The sequence below is a fragment of the Gallus gallus genome, chromosome 1 (assembly GCF_016699485.2).
Source record: "Gallus gallus isolate bGalGal1 chromosome 1, bGalGal1.mat.broiler.GRCg7b, whole genome shotgun sequence".
Taxonomy (NCBI): Eukaryota; Metazoa; Chordata; class Aves; order Galliformes; family Phasianidae; genus Gallus; species Gallus gallus.
In genome coordinates, this window is record NC_052532.1 from 173,820,772 (window position 1) to 173,839,730 (window position 18,959).

General features: G+C 40.4%; 1 protein-coding gene across 6 annotated transcripts in view; it reads left to right on the forward strand.

Moving 5' to 3' along the window:
* The window catches only part of STARD13 (StAR related lipid transfer domain containing 13), a 300,043-nt gene that overhangs the window by 41,879 nt on the left and 239,205 nt on the right, over positions 1 to 18,959 (forward strand). For 5 of the 6 annotated variants that reach the window (XM_046909814.1, XM_015278497.4, XM_040703684.2 and 2 more), the window contains one exon: positions 2,133 to 3,034. In XM_046909814.1, coding sequence (XP_046765770.1) covers positions 2,306 to 3,034 — 729 coding nt within the window. In that variant the 5' untranslated portion in view covers positions 2,133 to 2,305. Of the gene's footprint in view, positions 1 to 1,947; positions 2,024 to 2,132; positions 3,035 to 18,959 lie in introns of all 6 variants that reach the window. The other variant, XM_040703663.2, reaches the window with a different exon arrangement.

The window sequence follows — 18,959 nt, forward strand, 5'->3', positions numbered from 1 at the left end:
ATTTATTTATTTATTTTTGCGGGGATTATAATTCATGTTTTGGAGTTAAAAGCATCACAAAGTAGTAGAAATAAAAAGCCATCAAAGCTCTTTTGATGCCTTCTGGGTTGTCTTCTTGAATAGCAGCTTCTCCTTTCTTATTCCTGGCTCCCCCAGGAGTGGGGAATATGTGTGCTAGCAGTATGCCTTCCAGTAGGATAGGGGGCTAAAGAGCAGCAGTAGTGGTTTAGATAATTGTCAGTAGTCACCTAAATGGCAGAAGACTTTCTCATAGTGCCTAAAATAGCACGTGAAAGGTTAGTTGCCCCAGTCATTCCCTACAAAGGGCGTGTCTACTTTTTAAAGGCATTGTACTCAGTTCATGTAATACTAGGGAAAAAGATTCAAGGGTGTTCAGTGCTTCTGAAAGTGAAGTCACTTCTGTTTAGTTGGCCTTCTTGGAGCTTCTGAGAAAATGAGCCTTCCAATGCAGTTTTGTCATTTACATGTAGACATTGCAATCTGCTATTGTTTTGTAAAAAAGACATGGGGAGAGATTCTTCTTGAGGATATTTAGACTGTATATAAGGAAGAAGTTTTTTACAATAAAAGTGGCCAGGCACTGGCACAGGTTGCCTAGAGATCTGGTGGATGCCCTGTCCCTGGAGACACTCAAGGTCAGGCTGTATGGGGCTCTGAGCAACCTGATCTAGCTGTAGGTGTCCCTGCTCAGTGCAGGGTATTTGGTCCAGATGACATTTAAGAGTCCCTTCTTCTTGCCTTTATCTGCCCATCTAAAAGTTGAATGAGTTGTGTAAGCATTTTCTCTATCCCTCCTATATAGCTTGGAAAAGAGGGTCATGCTAGGAGGGAGACCTCCCATGCTAAAATAGGCATTTACCTTCAGGAAGCATTTTCCTCCCTCTACTGGCTCCAGCAGGAGGCCAGTCAGCTAACAATAACATCTGACTTTTCATAGCTAATAACTGAGAGGAATGCTTTCTAAATCGTGCATACCAGCATGCTCGCACCTTTTACAGCCGAAGAGCAAATGGCAATGGTAATACATAACAAATCCAAATTTTCTACATACACACAATATTATTACTGTTACTCAAAGTAAGCCTATAAAACTGAAATACGTACTAACCAGCAATAAAATTTGCCTAGCTAGTACACTTTACTTAGCTTATGGCACATGCAGTGATAGGCATGTCACATGCCAGCATCTTGCTCTGCTTGCTTCCCACTCTGACAATCACAGAGCTGCCTTCTGACAAGCCTTCCGAGCAGTGACAGGCTTGCCACACACATCAAAGGCGTAAGTTTCTCTTCTTGTTTTGAAAAGCTTCTGTTCTGCTTTGCTGTCTCACAGATGGAGTACTGAAACAATCATTAAAATAAATACTATCAATATTCAATCTGTCACAAAGAAGTACATTACATATACGAGTGAATGTAAGCTATGTAAGCGATGCAAGATTGGTTCCTCGGCTGCTCTTCTTAACATGTGTTGGAGGCCCACGCACGAGGTTTGAGTCCAGAAGTTAGGACTGATTTAAACCAGACACAGCCAACTCTGTTGAAGAACTGAAGCTCTGTCTTTTTAGCCTTCTCTTTTTGCTGTGTGAATTGATTGGAAGTGGACAGGCGCTGTGCTGGATTGTTGATTCAGAGAAGCTGAGCAACAGAAGATCCCACCCTTACTGAAATGTTCTTTATTTTCTGTCAGCCCCTTTGCCTCCTTTTTCTTCCTTATGACATTTCAGTAGCTTTATCAGAACGGTATAGAAGTTCTCAATAATTGAACAGACGGTAAAAATGAAGTGAATAGAGGCAAGTTTTGAGAACAAGCATATATCTAACATCAGATTGAGCGATTTTGATCCATTCTGTCAATAATCAATGTGAAGTCAGTATTTAAAAAAAAAACATTTCTGCATTTGCTAATTCTTTCCTGGTCTCTAGGGTAAACAAGTCAAAGTTCTGATGCTTTGAATTCATCACATCTGCATACATCAAATGTTTCTGAAGAGAGCTATAGGTAAATTTGACACAGGAATGTCACATTTTAGGATCACTGCTGCTGATCCAATCCATTGCAAGCAAGGTCCTATCAATAATTTTTTTTCTTATTTCTTTTTAATTTCCAGGAACAGAGAGGATTCAGATGATTGGTATAAGAATCCAGGCATTAATAATGATTATTTGATCATGGTTTTGGAATAATAAGAAGATATTCCCTGTCTACATATGTGGAGTGTTGTTTCTAAAGAAAATGGAGTAATGAAGTCATTTTGATCTCTGATGGGTGAAACTCATTGGAATGGAAACCAACATCTATGGAACAAACCAAGGCTCGCCATGTCTTACATCTGCCAAGTGCCTGGGGACTCCAAAGGCAGCAAAGTATGAAGAATACCAAAGAAACAAAGAACAGAAAAGCCCATATGAATTTCAGGATGTTTTACTGGAACCTGAGATGAGTTTGCTGTCTGCGTCATCCATAATAGACCACAGTGAGACATCCTTGCAACCTGGTGGGACTGCAGAGAGTGTCACCAATCAATCTGAAGCAGAGCAGCTCTGTGAAGAATTATTGCATTCTGCAAGGCACAAGCCAAAGGAAGAAGCTCTGAACTTTACCTCACACATAGAATGGCCACTCCTTGCCAGAGAAAATCCAGCCAAGAAACCAGAAAGGAGACATGAAATCAGAGTCATAAGACACAAGCCAAGTGCTATCACATTTTCTGATTTTGAATTTTTATCACATGAAGGTAATACTAAACTCCATATTTCTGAGGCAGGAGAAGAAGATTTTTCATCTGAAGAGGAAGAAGCAGATGGCAGAGGTGATGATGATCTGTTTACAGAACTGCCGCTGTATGAAGCATTTTTCAATGGCCTTCACAGAACGGATGTTTTCCCAAGAAAGCAAGCTAAATGTGAGCTTACTGAGTATCCACACATCTGTCATTTAGAAGACTGTGATGATAATTCAAAAACGGAACCGAAGGACCATGATAAGGAAGAAAAACACACGGAGCTGGAGGTAACAGAAGCTATTGTTTTGTTCCAAGTGTGATTTAAATAAGTGGTATAATTTAAGCTTTGTCACAGGAGGAGATCTTACACAAATTGTTATACAGTGATAAGCAATGTTAATTACATAATTAAGAATATAAACCTACAGTAATATATAAAATATATTAAAATTATATTAAAAATATAATGCTGGGCTTTTACCTTAGACAAATCAGTTTCATCAGACGGACCTCATTTCCATCAGACAGAACTTCAAACTTGAGTTTTCCATTTTGTGTTGTAATAGGAACATTGGCTCAGTTTCCCATGGTCCTAAAAGATCAGGTATTATGCTACATACAGTTTATATTCCTAGCTATTCTCTAAGTCTACTGACTGTTCCAACAGGATAGAGCTTAAGATTACTGTAAGAGCGGAGTATATTTCCTTATGCTAAATAAGAGCCTTTTTTTAGAGCAGTGGTACTGTAACGCTACTCTTCCCAGCTTACAGCACTGCTTCTACCAAATAAGAATGTTTTCTTTTTTTATATTTGATTACAATAATATGGAGGACAGGTGATCAACAGGTCTATAATAAAATAAATGGAGCGCTTTTTTTGTATCTTTAGTGGTCCACATCATGATAAATAGATATCCAAAACAAAAACAAAGAAGATTTAGGAAAAATGGAAAACATTCTGTAAGAAGAATCATCCAACTATAACCTTTCCTTTAAAAAAGACAAGTAAATGATTTGTGTCTTTTGGAACTGGAAGAAGAGCAGCTTTCCAAGAGAATAAGCGAGGCTTTCCTTCTGCTCCCAGCTGATGACAAACCAAATGCCTGGAGCTAACCATGTTTATCACTGTAGTTCAGTTCTAGTACAAAAATATGAAATGATTCCAAACACTGGGGAAAACAAACTTAAAATTCCAGTGTTCCTGAAATGGCAGCACAAATTAATATTGAACCACAGGTCAGTCGTACCTTCCCTTCCTCTTCCTCCATGCCTCTTCTCTTCCTCCTTCTTTTTGAAGTTACTTTCAATGTTGAAAGTCTTTATGCCCTGAAATTTTGGCTGGAACTCTTTTCTTTTAACCAGTGTTACTTACTTTTCTCTATCTTCAGTTCTTCTTCTAGCGCTTACTAGAAGAGTTACACAGAGTTGCTTCATTGAGTTCTGATAAAAACAAAGAAGAGTTGGAACTAAAACAGCCAAGTTAACATGAAGATTACAGTATGTAATGCTTAGTTACTTCCCTCCTTTAATATAATCTTTCTCCCGTTTGGGGTGTATCATTCTGACCTAAAATGAGTGGCAGATTTCTGGTTGTATTTCACACTGATCCCGGTGTAATCAGGAAACCCATCAGCTCACAGAGAAAGAAGCCGGATTTTCACAGTTTCCTCAGGAGCTAATATTAGAAAACCAAAGCCCCAAAGTGGTTCCAAAGCAGTGCATCTTTTGATGCAACACTGACCCTGAAACATTCTTGTGACACGCATCTTATTAAATAATTGGATTGTTCCGCCACCCTAAGCCAAGGCTTGCTTCCCCATTTATGCGGGGACAGTAATCCCAGCATTCCCATTAATATCAATAACAATCAAAATGCATGCGCAACGTCCCTTGGATTCTGTTTACTGAAGGTCATCCCCATAGATTAAAGAGAAGGAATGGGTGCCGTTGTCATTTAGTTTACTTTATGTCTGCACCATAAAATAAACTCAAGGATGCAGTTTGTAGTGCAGAATAATGGATTATAAATTGCCCGACAAGCGTTTGAAATTACCTAGTAAATCTCCGAGAATGTGTCAAAACAGTTCAGAAATTGTACAGATGCAGTGATGCAGTCCTGGTTTTGAGTTTTTTTCCTAAGTAAATAAGTACGTATCATCCTCAAAAAGCCTCCAAGAATTAAAAAAAGAAGGATTATCTTGTCTCTAAAATTTTAGCAGCAGTCATGCATTACTGCTCAGACTAAAAACCCCCCATGACTCTGGTTTAAGCTCACGCTCAGCAAATGTGTGTCGTCACATTATTTATTTCTGCTGTGTAGAAATGGGGCTGTTGGAGAAATGGCTTTCTGCTGGAAAGAAAATGAAATAAAGGCGGCATGGGGTAAAAATATTGTCAAAAGCAACCATTATTGCTAAGTCTCAGACCTAAAAATAGTAGAACAAACAAACCCGCTTGGCCGTAGATCCATGCTATCAGAGGTAACACCTTGGCCAATACACGGCTGAATCCTTGCTGCTGGAGCTCACAGTGAAACAGTGATAACAATCGACCCTGCAGGGGCATTCGTAGGTAAATGCACGTGTCCCCAGTGCAGAGAGGTGCACTGCTGCACATCTCCCATTTTGGGGTGAGCAGTGGGAAAGGCTGTGCCCTGCTTCAGCTGGGGAGCACGGTCCTTGCAGGCAGTGACAATGAGCAATTTGGTGTCTGAATCTCCCATTATACAGCTGCTACACGCATTTATGTGGCAATTCTTGTTTCATTCAAACTAGTAAGGAGAGAAAAATCTCTGAGTATGCTAAACAGTAAACAAGAACAATGCAGATGGAAAAAGTACAACTTATCCATGCTGCCAATGCTGTTACAAGGGGAAGAAACAGTGCTGAGAGCAATTCACACAATGGTGCCCATGAATAATGCTCTTTCTTTTTGTCCAAAGGCATACAGAATCTGCCTGTTCTGCATGGCACGAGACAAATGACATTTCTGTTCAGTTTATGAATGCACTGGGGTGGGTCGCCGTGTCTCCACCCTTAGACCAGTCCCGTATGTACTTCCTGTGTTTTCTCATCAGATTTGGCCGCTGCTCCTCTTCAGAAATCTGTAATCAGTGGCATATTTCATGCCCAAATAGACTTCTTAAGTGAAAAGTAACATCTATTTCAAGTGGGGGAGCAAAATTTTGAAGGTTTAAAAATAAGTCTTCTATAAGTACGTCTTATTTCTCATTTTTGGTTGGTGATCTAAGTAAGGTCACTCCTAGCACAGCACTGTAGGAATTCTGACTTCCTCTCTGTTTTGAATGGTAACTTTCTGACATCTCTCATGTCCTGATATTATTCATGATCCCTGTGTTTAGTTCTGTGGGGATTTTTTTCTCAGCAACTCTGAAGTGATGACCTGAGCTATTCTTCCTTGCTCATTTTCCTTCAAGCCTTCTCATTAAACTGTATGCACTCTTTTTCCATGTAACCAGTTCAATGTGCAGTGGCAATAAAATATGTAGAAGCTCATGAAACACATCATTTAGGCTGCCGTTTCTTCTGGCTGCACTGAGCAGAGCCCATATGATAACCACATTTAAGCAGGAACTACTGTGTAACTTCATCAGTGATCTTACCCTATTCCAACATCATCTCAAAACAACATGTCTTACTTTTGGGATAAGCATTTCCTTCAAGACAAAATTGAAGATATTTAACTGGTATTAGGCCAAAAAAAAAAAAGGATTATGAGATCATACCCTTGTCAAAGTAAAGTATTATGGATCCTCCCTCTTCTCAGGGATCATAAATCCTGCTAATGTTGGCTGCTACAGAGATGCAAGAATTGTCTTACCAACACATTAGAAAGCTGGAAACCCTCTCTGGTCAGTTTCAGAGCATCTCTTGGGTAGACCACATTAGCTGTTGTAACAGCCAAACACAGGTTTCTGTCTCTGCTGACATTACTTTGGCCACCTGTGTGAATTGTCACAGCTTCCTCTATTGCACCAGAGAGAGAAGGGGGTAAGCCAGAAAGCCCAAGTGTTGGAAAGGAGCACCTGGAGCTAACCATGAGCATTTGCTAGGAGCTCCAGCAAGCCCAGTCAAGCATCTCTCCACAGTGGACATCCAGAGTTCTCCAAATGAGTCCTCCTCTTGAGGCTGCTTCTTGATGGAAGAAGGTCACCTCTGAGATGTACCTGGGCAAGATGGGGAATTAACTGGTGGGAAGTGCTGTCTGTTTGGGTTCCGTTGCTTCCCAGGATTATGTTTATCCATTTTTGTCTACAAATGGATTTGCTGACAGAAAGATGGATGATCTGTCCTTCCAATTTCTCTTCCCTCAATGATTCACTTATTTTCATTAATTTGCTTGTTCTGTCCTTGTACTACAATTAGGTAAATTTTATCCTCATTATACAGTCATTACTGAGTGACAAATTTGACAATCACTATATAAGCTTAGACCACAAGAGTTCAGATTCAGGCTGGAATAATTTGCTGACCTGTAGTGTGGAAGTTTACATGGAATCTGTCCGACATTTCGTCTAATTCTGGCCCATGTTGTCATTCTCAATTTCACAAATGCCAGAAATGAACCAAAGAAGCAAGACAAGATAAATGGATATGGACATGTAAGAGGAGATAAATCCTCAAGTACTTATCCAAAGCCACAGTTTTTGAAATTAATTGCCTTGTAAGTGTTTTAATCTAGTAATCATATCCAGTGAGAAAGGAATCAGAACATTCTAAGTCTTTGACAACAAATTTACTTCATTCAAATTAGACTGAGATAATTAAATTCAAATGATCAAACCAAGGCAGCAGTCAAGACTACAATTTACAATCAGTAATTGGGCCTGCCAAAGTAAGCTTGCATTTGGATGTCTTAAATTCTGCTGAATCCTCATGCCCTGTGCATTCCTGCTCAGTGACTTGTTTGGCCACTCTGAAGTACTCTTCTGAGAGGTACTTTCCTGTTTTCATTAATGAGGCTCAGGAACATTGGTGGAATTTAAGGTATCTGAAAATCGTCCTGCAATAGTCTCTTCTTTAATTCAGTCGTACAAGAGCAAAAAAACTAGTAAAGAACATACTAGAGTGAAGCACAAATTCCTTATCCCATTCCTCCCATTCTTGGAGGTTTGTTCTTCTTTTTACCCTATCAAACTGAAACTCCAAAGCTAGAGGAGGAGAATGGTTACAGACACGTGATGACTGCTTCATGGGAGATAATACTGTTACCATTATCTCCCTTTTGTTCATCTTATACAGACATGGAACATCCACCCAGGTAGGAGAGCCGAGTGCCAAATTAACAACGATCAGGGAAAACAGAGAGCAGGTTAAGGGGAAGAAAATGGGAACTGACTTGTCTGTGATAGTACTAATGTATCTTTGTATAGTCACATTTCCTTTGTGTGCCTGGGAGATTTGGGCTTTTGGTACTGCATTCTCTGGAGCTGATAGGCAGAAGTGTTGTTTGTTGAACCTGCAGTTTCTAGCATTTATGCTTGTTTTCTGCCCACCTTGGAAGGGAGTTGGAGAATTGCTGATTATTTTAGCAGTGATGCATTATTATTATGTGTCAGTAAATGAACACAGTCATCTCTTGATTATAATGTCAGGTAAGCGCTAGCTTAGAAAGGGTCTCTGGTTATTAATTTAAAAGAAAGAGTCTATTAATTTCATAAATTTGAGGTACTAATGACAAATACAGCATTTGTACAAAGTACATTTCTCTCTAATCCCACTATTCTTAATAACATAACAATTTTCCATTAGGACAGGACATTTCTTTTGTCCTACTTTTTATTACAATTGGAGACAGCTCTAAGTTTGAATGTACACCTTACTAATGAGGAAATAAGTTGTATGGCTATTTCTATTACAAAATTATAGGAATCTTGGAACAAAATTTTGGGAACTCCTGCTTTTGCCTTGTCATAAGTATTTATGCATGGTTTATATTTATCTTTAAAGCTTCAGGAGAACAAATAGTTAACAAAAATGATGCATTATACTAAAGGGAAAGAATAATTACCAAATGTACCTGGGGTGATGATTCTTTTCAGATCATCAATACTTTATTTGCTGTGTATTGAAGTACTCCTTAACCATACAGCCACCTCAGGAAAACGGCTCATCAGAAAACATCAACAGGATTTACTTACCGTTGCACTAAGCTCATAAAGTAAAAGAGGTGTATCAGCATTCTCCTTTACAAATATTTGAAAATATCTGGCATCTGTGCAATGTGAGACCATCGGAGTGTCTCATCTGTGTCCACAGCAGTAGAGCAAAAGTCAACAGAAGATCAGCCCTATCTAAGTCAGGGCATGGGTGAACAGCATTCCTCTGCCAGAGTACGGGGACAGGCGCCCTGAGAGTTACAGACTGGGTCTCAGGTGGGAGGAACCAAAGTAAACATGTACAAATCTCTTCATCGGTGTACCGCTGAAATTTACATGTTCCTCCAAAGTGTAGATGGAGATTCTGGATAAACCTTGGGATGGGCAGTAAGCAGAACAAATTATAAAGGTGGAAACTTGGCGTAAAAGGTGAGGGAATGGGTTGGGTTTCATTTTCAAGCATGTCTGGCTGATAGGTGAGGATTTTGAGGAGTTGTGTGTGTTTCTGAAGTCTAGAATAAAAATACACTATAATAATAATAATAATAAAAGCATAACCAAATAAACATCTTTGAATGTTTCATATCCAAATATTGGAAAGTTCTTGAGCAGGAGTAAGGAAAGTAAAGTACAAATTTCCTCACCCACACAAATGTTTGGGAACTTCCAAAGCCTAGGTAACATATACCTGGTTAGTAAAATCAGCAGTATTCTAGCGCTATACCTACTCTGTGTGAAATGCCAGTTAAATGATAGCTTGTTGTTTCAAAAGACCTATGTCCTGGGTACTGCTTTGGGAACACAGAGTCCGCCATATATTTTGCCATGCCCAGAGATCTGTCATCATTTCAGTAATGGCACATATTCAGCTATACCATAGCCAGTTGTCTGTGCTAACACTGAGGTCCAGACTTGAAACAAATTCAGAGAAACTTAAAAAAAAAGAGTTAAATGCAGTGAACTTCATAAAGTTTTTAGGGTGATGGATCTGAGATTTCGTTTGATGACATACTTGGCCTATGGAAATCAGCTATTTTCCAGTGGAGAGAATGTCTTCATTCTCAAGACATTATTTAACAATCATTCCAACTATTGAATATTTTAAACTGCAATAAAAATGGAAATAGACTGTTCCTACCTATCCAAGATTCCTGGACAATGAGTGCATCGTCAAAAAAGTTCTGCCTAGTTTTGAATGATGTCAGAACTAAGACTTTGCAATCCAGCCTCAAGGAAACCTCATCTGAATCCATTTGGAATCTAGAAATAAAAAGGATGGGACATTGTGGCCATTTTCTGCAGCTGAATCATTTTTCCTCCAGAAACTACCTTCAGTGAAATCTCATTAAACTTCTGGACTGTATTATTCATCTCTCTCTACAGAGAGATTCTGCAGTATCTGAAATTCTCATTTAGACTTATAATGCAACATTTCAAAAATTGAGTCTGGAATAAGAAGTGCGTAGATGTGGCACTAAGAGGCGTGGTTTAGTGATGGGACTCCGTAGGTCAAGTTGATGATTCTGATGTGGTGATCCTGAAGGTCTTTTCCGGCTTATCTGAGTCTGTGATTCTTTGTTCAGTGCCGAAGATTGAACAGCTTATGTATGCTGGGTATGCAGAGGAAAGTTCTCTGGCCTTAGTCTGATCTGTGTAATGATGTATTCAGTGCTGTGCTATATAATCTACTGTAAGTTTTGCAGTATTTATTTATTGTTCGTATTTAAACTGGATAATGGTGAAATTTAAGTGGTTGTAATGAGGATTCCACAAAAGCCCTTGCAGTTTGCTTAGGGACCGACTGACTTGAAATAAAATGTCAGAAGAACTGCTAAACTTGCCAAATAGTAACAGAATATCATGCAATCATAGAATCATAGAATTGCTCAGGTTGGAAAAGACCTTAAAGATCATCGAGTCCAACCACAACCCAACCATACTACCCTAACTCTAACAACCCCACTAAATCATGTCTCTGAGCAACACATCCACATTTAAAAACCACGTTTTTAAACCACAACCGTTTAAAAAACAGTTTTTAAACACATCCAGCGATGGTGACTCAACCACCTCCCTGGGCAGCTTATTCCAGTGCTTAACAACCCTTTCTGTAAAGAAGTGTTTCCTGATAGCCAACCTGAACCTCCCCTGGCACAACTTGAGGCCATTTCCCCTCATCCTGTCACCTGTCACCTGTGAAAAGAGACCAACTCCGCTCTCGCTGTAAGCACCCTTCAGATATTGGAAGAGAGCAATGAGGTCTCCCCTCAGCCTCCTTTTTCCCAGACTAAACAGCCCCAGTTCCTTCAGTCTCTCCTTGTAGGGCATATTCTCCAGGCCCTCCACAAGCCTTGTTGCCCTTCTTTGGACCTGCTCCAGCACCTCCATGTCCTTTCTGTACTGAGGTGCCCAAAACACAGTACTCGAGGTGAGGCCTCACCAATGCCGAGTACAGTGGCAAAATGACTTCCCTAGTCCTGCTCACCACACCATTCCTGCTACAAGCCAGGATGCCGTTGGCCTTCTTGGCCACCTGGGCATGCTGCTGGCTCATATTCAGCCTACTGTCCGTCAGTACACCAAGGTCCCTTTCCATCAGGCAGCTTTCCATCCACTCCTCCCCATGCCTGTAGGGATAGGGAATAAAAAACTGTGACTTGTATTTATATCATTCTGTAATACATACAGCATACACAGGGACCAAGAACAAAGTATGCAAGGCCAATAACTAAAAGAAAGAATAAACAGACCAGCCCAGATAGTAATGTGAAGTTAGTAACAAGATGTTTTTTATGAACAACATGCCTGGCCAAGATCAGTGCCTGTCCTGAGTGTGCAGCTAAGCAACCAGACTCAGAGCTCACCCCAGGCTGTACTTTTATCTGCTGTGTGATCTCGATTTACTAAAACAATACAAGCGACTGGTGCATTAGATACATGGAAAAAGATTGTTTTTGGAAGGTACAAGATGATTAAACAAAAAAAGAAAAAAGAAAAAAAAAGATTCCTTCTAGAATACAAAAATATGCCATAGACCATGTTTATTTGAAATTCTATTATGTAATTCTCACACAATTGATTTATAAACGTGTGATCTCTACTGCACAGAACACAAAATGGAGGCTTTCAGGATTTATCTGAGCCTTGCAAGGACTCAGCAGTTTTATTCTTATCTTCAGAGATAAATAATCCCACTGAGGAATAGAAAAAATGGCTAAAATAGACAGATGGATTCAAAAGCCCCAGTGGGAAACTCCCAGTGTTCCAAACATGCAGGGCCAGATTCCGTTGTTTGTGAAGTAATGGCAGAAGGGTGTTATACGGGGCCAGAAAGTGCTTTTCACAGAATCACAGAACTGCGGGGGTTGGAAGGGACCTCTGGAGCTCATCGAGTCCAACCCCCTTGTTAAAGCAGGGCCCCTACAACCAGTCACACAGCTAGGTGTCCAGACAGGTCTTGAATATCTCCATAGGAGACTCCACGACCTCTCTGGGCAACCTGTTCCAGTGTTCTATCACCCTTAGTGTTAGGAATTTCTTCCACATACATAGAACTTCCACATAGAACTTCCTATGTTCATGCTTTAAGCCATTGCTCTTTGTCCTATTGCTGTGCACCACTGAGAAGAGCCTGGCCTCATCCATTTGCCTCCCACTTCCCTTTAGATATTTATAAACATTAATCAGATCCTCCCAGAATCTTAAAACTCAAACTGTGATCCTTCCAACTAATATCCTGGCACTCTGGGGTACAGTACGAGTGCTAACACAGCACATACAGACTTCTCAGCAAGGAGATTTCACAGTTCTACATTACTCTGCTTTCTGATAGGAAAATTTTGCTTGGTACTGCTATTGTGAAGTCTCCTGAATTTAAAAATACACTATTTAAAACTGCTTGAAGTACATAATTGGAGGAACTAGCTGAAATTCTAGACACCTTGAATAAGGTTGGGACTTCCTTGTTTTCATTTATCTGCCAGTTATGTCAGCAGTATTTTGATTAATGCAGTTGATGGGGCTTATTTTGCTAAAATCCTTCATATGGATGAAGTACGTGTGAATACAAAATACCACTGCTGATAATCATAAAATCATAGAATGGCCTGGGTTGAAAAGGACTACAATGATCACTGAGTTTCAACCCCCCTGCTATGTGCAGGGTCGCCAACCACCAGACCAGGCTGCCCAGAGCCATGTCCAGCCTGGCCCTGAATGCCTCCAGGGATGGGGTATCCACAGCCTCCTTGGGCAACCTGTTCCAGTGCGTCATCACCCTCTGTGTGAAAAACATCTTCCTAATATCCAACCTAAACCTCCCCTGTCTTTGTTTAAGTACTTCACAAAGAGTTTAATAGTTTAAGTACTTCACAAAGAGCCAAGCGAGTGCAGATTACAAGGGAGTTGCTCAAAATATAATGACTCATAGTCAGTGATGGGTAGGCTAAGCCTCTACTTGATAATGCCAACTCAGAGATGGGTTCTTACAGCTTCACCTTTCTCAGAACACCTCTACTGCATTTGTGTCTTGAAGATTTTGCCAAATTCCTCTAGGTTTGTAGAAGTAGTTGCTACTGGTGCCTCTTAACTTGTTCAGCTAACAAGAGCAGTTGCTGTTCAGTGAACCTCGTGCTCTTTAAAAGAAGACTGAAAAGTCTGAGATCTTTTGAGCCCTGAGTGACATTCTCCAATCTTTGTGTTATGCAAAAATATTTATACGGTATAACCAATATGTTTACATCCTTTGGGGATACAGCATTTCTTTTCCTCCAAGAACGATGCCTGAGGCAATTAGATGAAAATTTGGATCAAACTGATTTTTGTGAAGTTTTATGGTTTTTAACGGATATCTTTTTCCCCAGACAAAAAGGGCATGCTAAAATCTATAATCACTGTTGTGTTTCTCAGTTTATGATTTAAAGCAGTAAGTCTCCATAAAGTAGTAGTCCATGAGGAGCAAAATGTGCAAGTCAGCATTTTGCAGTAATAATACAATATTACCACATACTTCAGTGTTATGTTTTTTTAATTCTAGCAACTGTTTACAAATATGAATAGTGAAGCTTCTGAAAGCTATTCTGAACACTTAAATTGTAGGTACAACTGTGTTTTTGATCTCTGAAAGATGAAATATAGTTAGAATTTGTAAAGCTTTCGGGAGATAACTATTAAAATATAAGAAAAAACACATAATATATAAACTAATAAGGAATAAAGGAATACTCATGTGCAGATATATGACTGTTCTTCTGCATTAGATGATGATCTTAACTTCAGCATTTAAACTCCACCTCATTCTTTCAGCTTCTTGGTTTTTGCATTATGCCAAGGGGCATTCTTGTTGTTTAGAGGAAAGAGCATAAAACTACAGTAGAATATTGTCATAGCAGAAAAACAAAAAAGAAAAACTATAAACACAGAGAGACGACTTGCAAGAAGTGTCATTGGTGTGCAAGGACTATATAAGACTTTACCTGCAAGGCAATTAGAGGTTGAAAGGTTTGTCTAATTTAGTGATGGAGAGGTGAAATCTGGGTGCCTTAGTTTCAGCTGGGTATTTTTTTATTATTTAATTACCCATAACACTAGGTAATTAATTTTCATTTAAAACTTCTATATTGAAGTATCTGATCATCAGTAGAGTCTGTTAGGCCTGTTGTTCTCACAGTTTGATTTCCTTCCCAGACAAAGTGGGGGTGTGGGTGGAGGACAAGGAGGAGTAGGAGTGGAAATGTTGCAGGTCTCAACACAGCGTTTGGGCACAAGCAGCATATTATCTGAATCTGGGTGTTAGGGAATGTATCCAGTTTCCACATACAGAAAAAAAGCAGTCTGTCAAATCAAGCATATGAAGTCCTTATACAGTCAGAGGAAAAGACACCGGTGTCTTTGAAGACCTCCAGAGGGAGATCCCATCTGACTAAGTGCAGGCATTTAAAAGATATCAACAATGAAAGGAAAAATGTACCTCTTTACTCCTCTCACTCACTTCTGAAGATGTACACGTGATTTATTTGTTGCTGTGATCGGTGTCTTTATGTCATTTTGGCAAGCTTCTGGTAATTGAAATGCTGCAACACAGGAGCCATCTCAAAGCAATAGATGCAAAACATTAAAACAAAACAACATAAATGTACCTTCGATAAACCAGGAAGGTTGATATGGGATGCAACACAACTGTCCAGTAGGGGGAAGAAGGAGCTGCTGTGGGAAGGGATGCACTGCTGAGTGACAGAGAGCCAGGAAACAGTCACTTTATGAAGCGATGAGGGAAAGCTTCAGATTAGTCCCAGAGTTTTGTGGGAGGGCTCCTCTAGGAAGGTAATGTGCCCAAAAGCCCAGCTGAAGTGCCTTTGTACCAATGCACAAAGTGTCGAAATAAGCAAGAGAAGCTGGGAACCATGGTGCACTTGGAAAACAATGATCTTGTTGCTGTCACATAAACGTGGTGGGATGACTCACATAACCATCATCGAGGGCTATAAGTTTTTTAGAAGGGGTAGGCAAGGTAGCAGCAGTAGGAGAGTTGGCCTCTTTGTTAAAAGTGTATAGTCTGCAAGGAGCTCCCTCTGAGAAACAGTCAGGACCAGGATGTGAGCCTGTGGGTTAACATTAGGGACCAGATCAATGAAGGACAGCTGGTGGTTGGGGTCTGCTACAGGCCGTCTGACTGAGGGAAGCCTGTTGATGAGGCCTTCTTGCTTCAGCTGCAAGAAGTGTCATGCTCGCAGGCTCTCATCCTGATGGGAGATTTCAACCACTCAGATATCTGCTGGGAAAACAACACGGCAAGCTATTTTAAATCCTATTTTAATTTATTTTATGTGACTGTTCTTAATCCAACACTCTTTTCCCTGTCTGGCATTCCAAAAGGAACTGACCACATCATGTCTTGATTCTTGGCCATGAGAGATGAATTTTTAATGAATTTCACTGAATTCATTGAGGCTCTGCAAGAGCAGCTGCACAGGAAAAAATGGTAGGTCTCTCAACCTGCCTCTTTCCACCTTATAAGACAGAAAATAACAGCATGTGGAAGGTGATTGCAGCGAGAGTGGGGTTGGTCTCTTCTCACTGGTGACAGGATGAGGGGAAATGGCCTCAAGTTGTGCCAGGGGAGGTTCAGGTTGGCTATCAGGAAACACTTCTTTACAGAAAGGGTTGTTAAGCACTGGAATAGGCTGCCCAGGGAGGTGGTTGAGTCACCATCCTGGATGTGTTTAAAAACTGTTTGGATGTGATGCTCAGGGACATGGTTTAATAGAGGGTTGTTAGAGTTAGGGTAGTATGGTTGGGTTGTGGTTGGACTTGATGATCTTTAAGGTCCTTACGTGAGCAATTCTATGATTCTATGAGCGATACAAATCCCTTAATGTCATAAAACAAGAACTGAACAGCCCAATGTCCCCAATTAATATTTATTTTTTTCTGTTTCTTGATCAGGGGTTAATTGCCCTTTGTTAACGAAAAAATGCCATTAATAAAATCAAGTGTCTCAGGATAGGAAGTGAAAATGTATTGTCCTCCTGTTTGTACAGAATGAATCTAATCACTCCAAGGTGATCACCAAGGTTATCTCAGAAAAGTAAAGAACCACTCCCAAGCATTTTTCAGATTCAAAATGACCACAGTAGTATTCTGCAGTACTAACGAATCCTGGTTTCCTGGAGCCTCCAGGCTTGCCATCCATTCTCCATCTCTCAGTGTTTTTCCACCGCTGTCCTATTTTCTCCACACTTGGCCACGTCTCCTCTATTTCCCTTTGCCCAGGATATCTCCAGACCTGCTGTGATTCTGACGAGAGACAGTGTGTGCTCAGGCAGTAGCTGCTTTTCCACTGCCTGGCCAGTCAGCACTCCTGCACTCACCGGCAGCTGCTCAGAAGTGCTTTGGGCTGATACCTCCTCATCTGTAGCTTATAGCAGGCAGTCACTTGAGTCTCTTCTGTCCATTGAGGCAGAAAACATGATTAAATTTTGAAGTGTGATTTTTCTGATGTTTCTTGCCATCTTTCAAACTGACCTGAACCTGTCTATGAATATATACATGAAACTATATATGAACATTTCTATTCAAAAGCAGTGGGGGAAATTCTTAAGCAGTTGAACAAGTGCCAAGAAAGAATGATGTGACTCTGTCCTTTTATGCTATCAGGTAAAAAAAATAAATCGAAAACAAATAATTACAGTATAATTATTTTAAATGTAAGGGTGAAAATAATATGACATAAGAAACTCCGAGGAAAAATATATTTAGCATTTTAATTAAATCTATAAATTCCAATAATGAACACGTAGAAAAGAGTCATTAGGAAAAGCAAAAGAAAATAGCCAAGTCTGCAAATAATAATAATAACAATAATTAAAGGACCAGATTTATGAAAGCCATTTAAAATATTTTGACTGATAAGCTCCAGTATGTTTGAGTTTTATTTACTATGGAAGAATATAAACTGGGGGCTTATTATCATCTGTGTTGAACCACATTACAAAGGATCACAATTAAAATTAAGATCCCCCAACAGTAGGAGCTGTACTGTAACATTTTCAGGCTTCACAGCCTTGATTCTCTGTTCTACCAGATTCTTCTCATTGCCATTTGTGTCATGGTGCCAAGGTAGGAGGCTGAGCCTCCAAATCTGGATCTGAAGCTTTGCCAGGCTTCACTGCTGTTAACTGAAGGAGCTGTGATTATGGCCTGACTTTGGCTTCCAGAGTCCAGGATTTCTGTTCTTCCTCCCTCCTCATCTCCTTTCCATGCATGCCCCCAAATATAAAAGACTTTGAAGAAGAAATTTTTTGTATTCCCGGAAAGATAAAAAAAATGAGACACTCCAGTCTGCCCGGTCAGACTCATTTTAATATGCCAAACCAAATATGCAAATCTTAAATCCTTTTGAAAATGCTCTATTTAGTCACTCATTTCTTGACCTATACCGAAACTTAGGAATCTGATTAATTTTTTGTCTCACTTGAGTTAGAGCTCTGTCTTACCACTAGCAAAAGAGAGTATCTGTACTAAGGTAATCTGCACCAAATGAAACGGTTCAAGCAAGCTTCTGATGTCAAATGGAGCACAGTTCCTCTGCCAGCCAGTGTTGCCTAGATTAGAATTTGGACAAATCTTATATGTATGATTGTCTGAAATTATCCATTTAGATGTTGCTGTTCATAAAAGAGCATTGAAACCAAGGCACTGTAGTCAAATCTCCGATTCAACATAATTTTCTGAAGAAGAGCAGAATCAGTCACAACTGCATCACTGTTATTTATTCTGCCCTCATGAGGCCCCATCTCGAGTACTGTGTCCAGGCCTGGGGCCTCCGGCACAAGAAGGATGTGGAGCTACCAGAGTGGGTCTGGAGGAGGACCATGAGTATGATCAGAGGGTGGAGCGTCTGTCCTACAAAGACAGGCTGAGAGAGCTGGGCTTGTTCAGACTGCAGAGAAGGATCCGGGGAGATCTCACTGCAACCCTTGAGTTTATAAACAGGAGGCAGTCTGATTTTTTACATGGTCTGATAATGACTGGACAAGGAGGGATGGTTTTAAACTAACAGAGAGAAAATCTAGGTTAGATGTCAGGAGGAAATTCTTTACTCAGAGGGAGGTGAGGCCCTGGCACAGGCTGCCCAGAGAGGCTGTGGACACCCCATCCCTGCGGGTTCTCAAGGCCATCATGGATGGGATCCATGATGGCAGTCTGATCTGGTGGGTAGCAATCCTGCCCACGGCACAGGGTTGGAGCTTGATGATTTACTCCAATTTTTAAGAAGAAAGGGAGAAAGGAACACCTACGGAACTACTGACCGGTGAGCCTGGGAAGATCATGGAGCAAATCCTCCTAGAAGCTATGTTAAGGCACATACAAGATAAAGAGGCAATTCAAGACAGCCAGCATGGCTTCACCAAGGGCAGATCTTGCCTGACCAATCTGGTGGCCTTCTATGATGGAGTGACAGCTTTGGTGGACGGGGGAAGGGCGGTGGGTGTCATCTACCTGAACTTCTGCAAGGCCTTTCACATGGTCCCTCACTACATCCTTCTCTCTAAATTGGAGAGGTATGGATTTGAAGGATGGACTGTTCGATGGA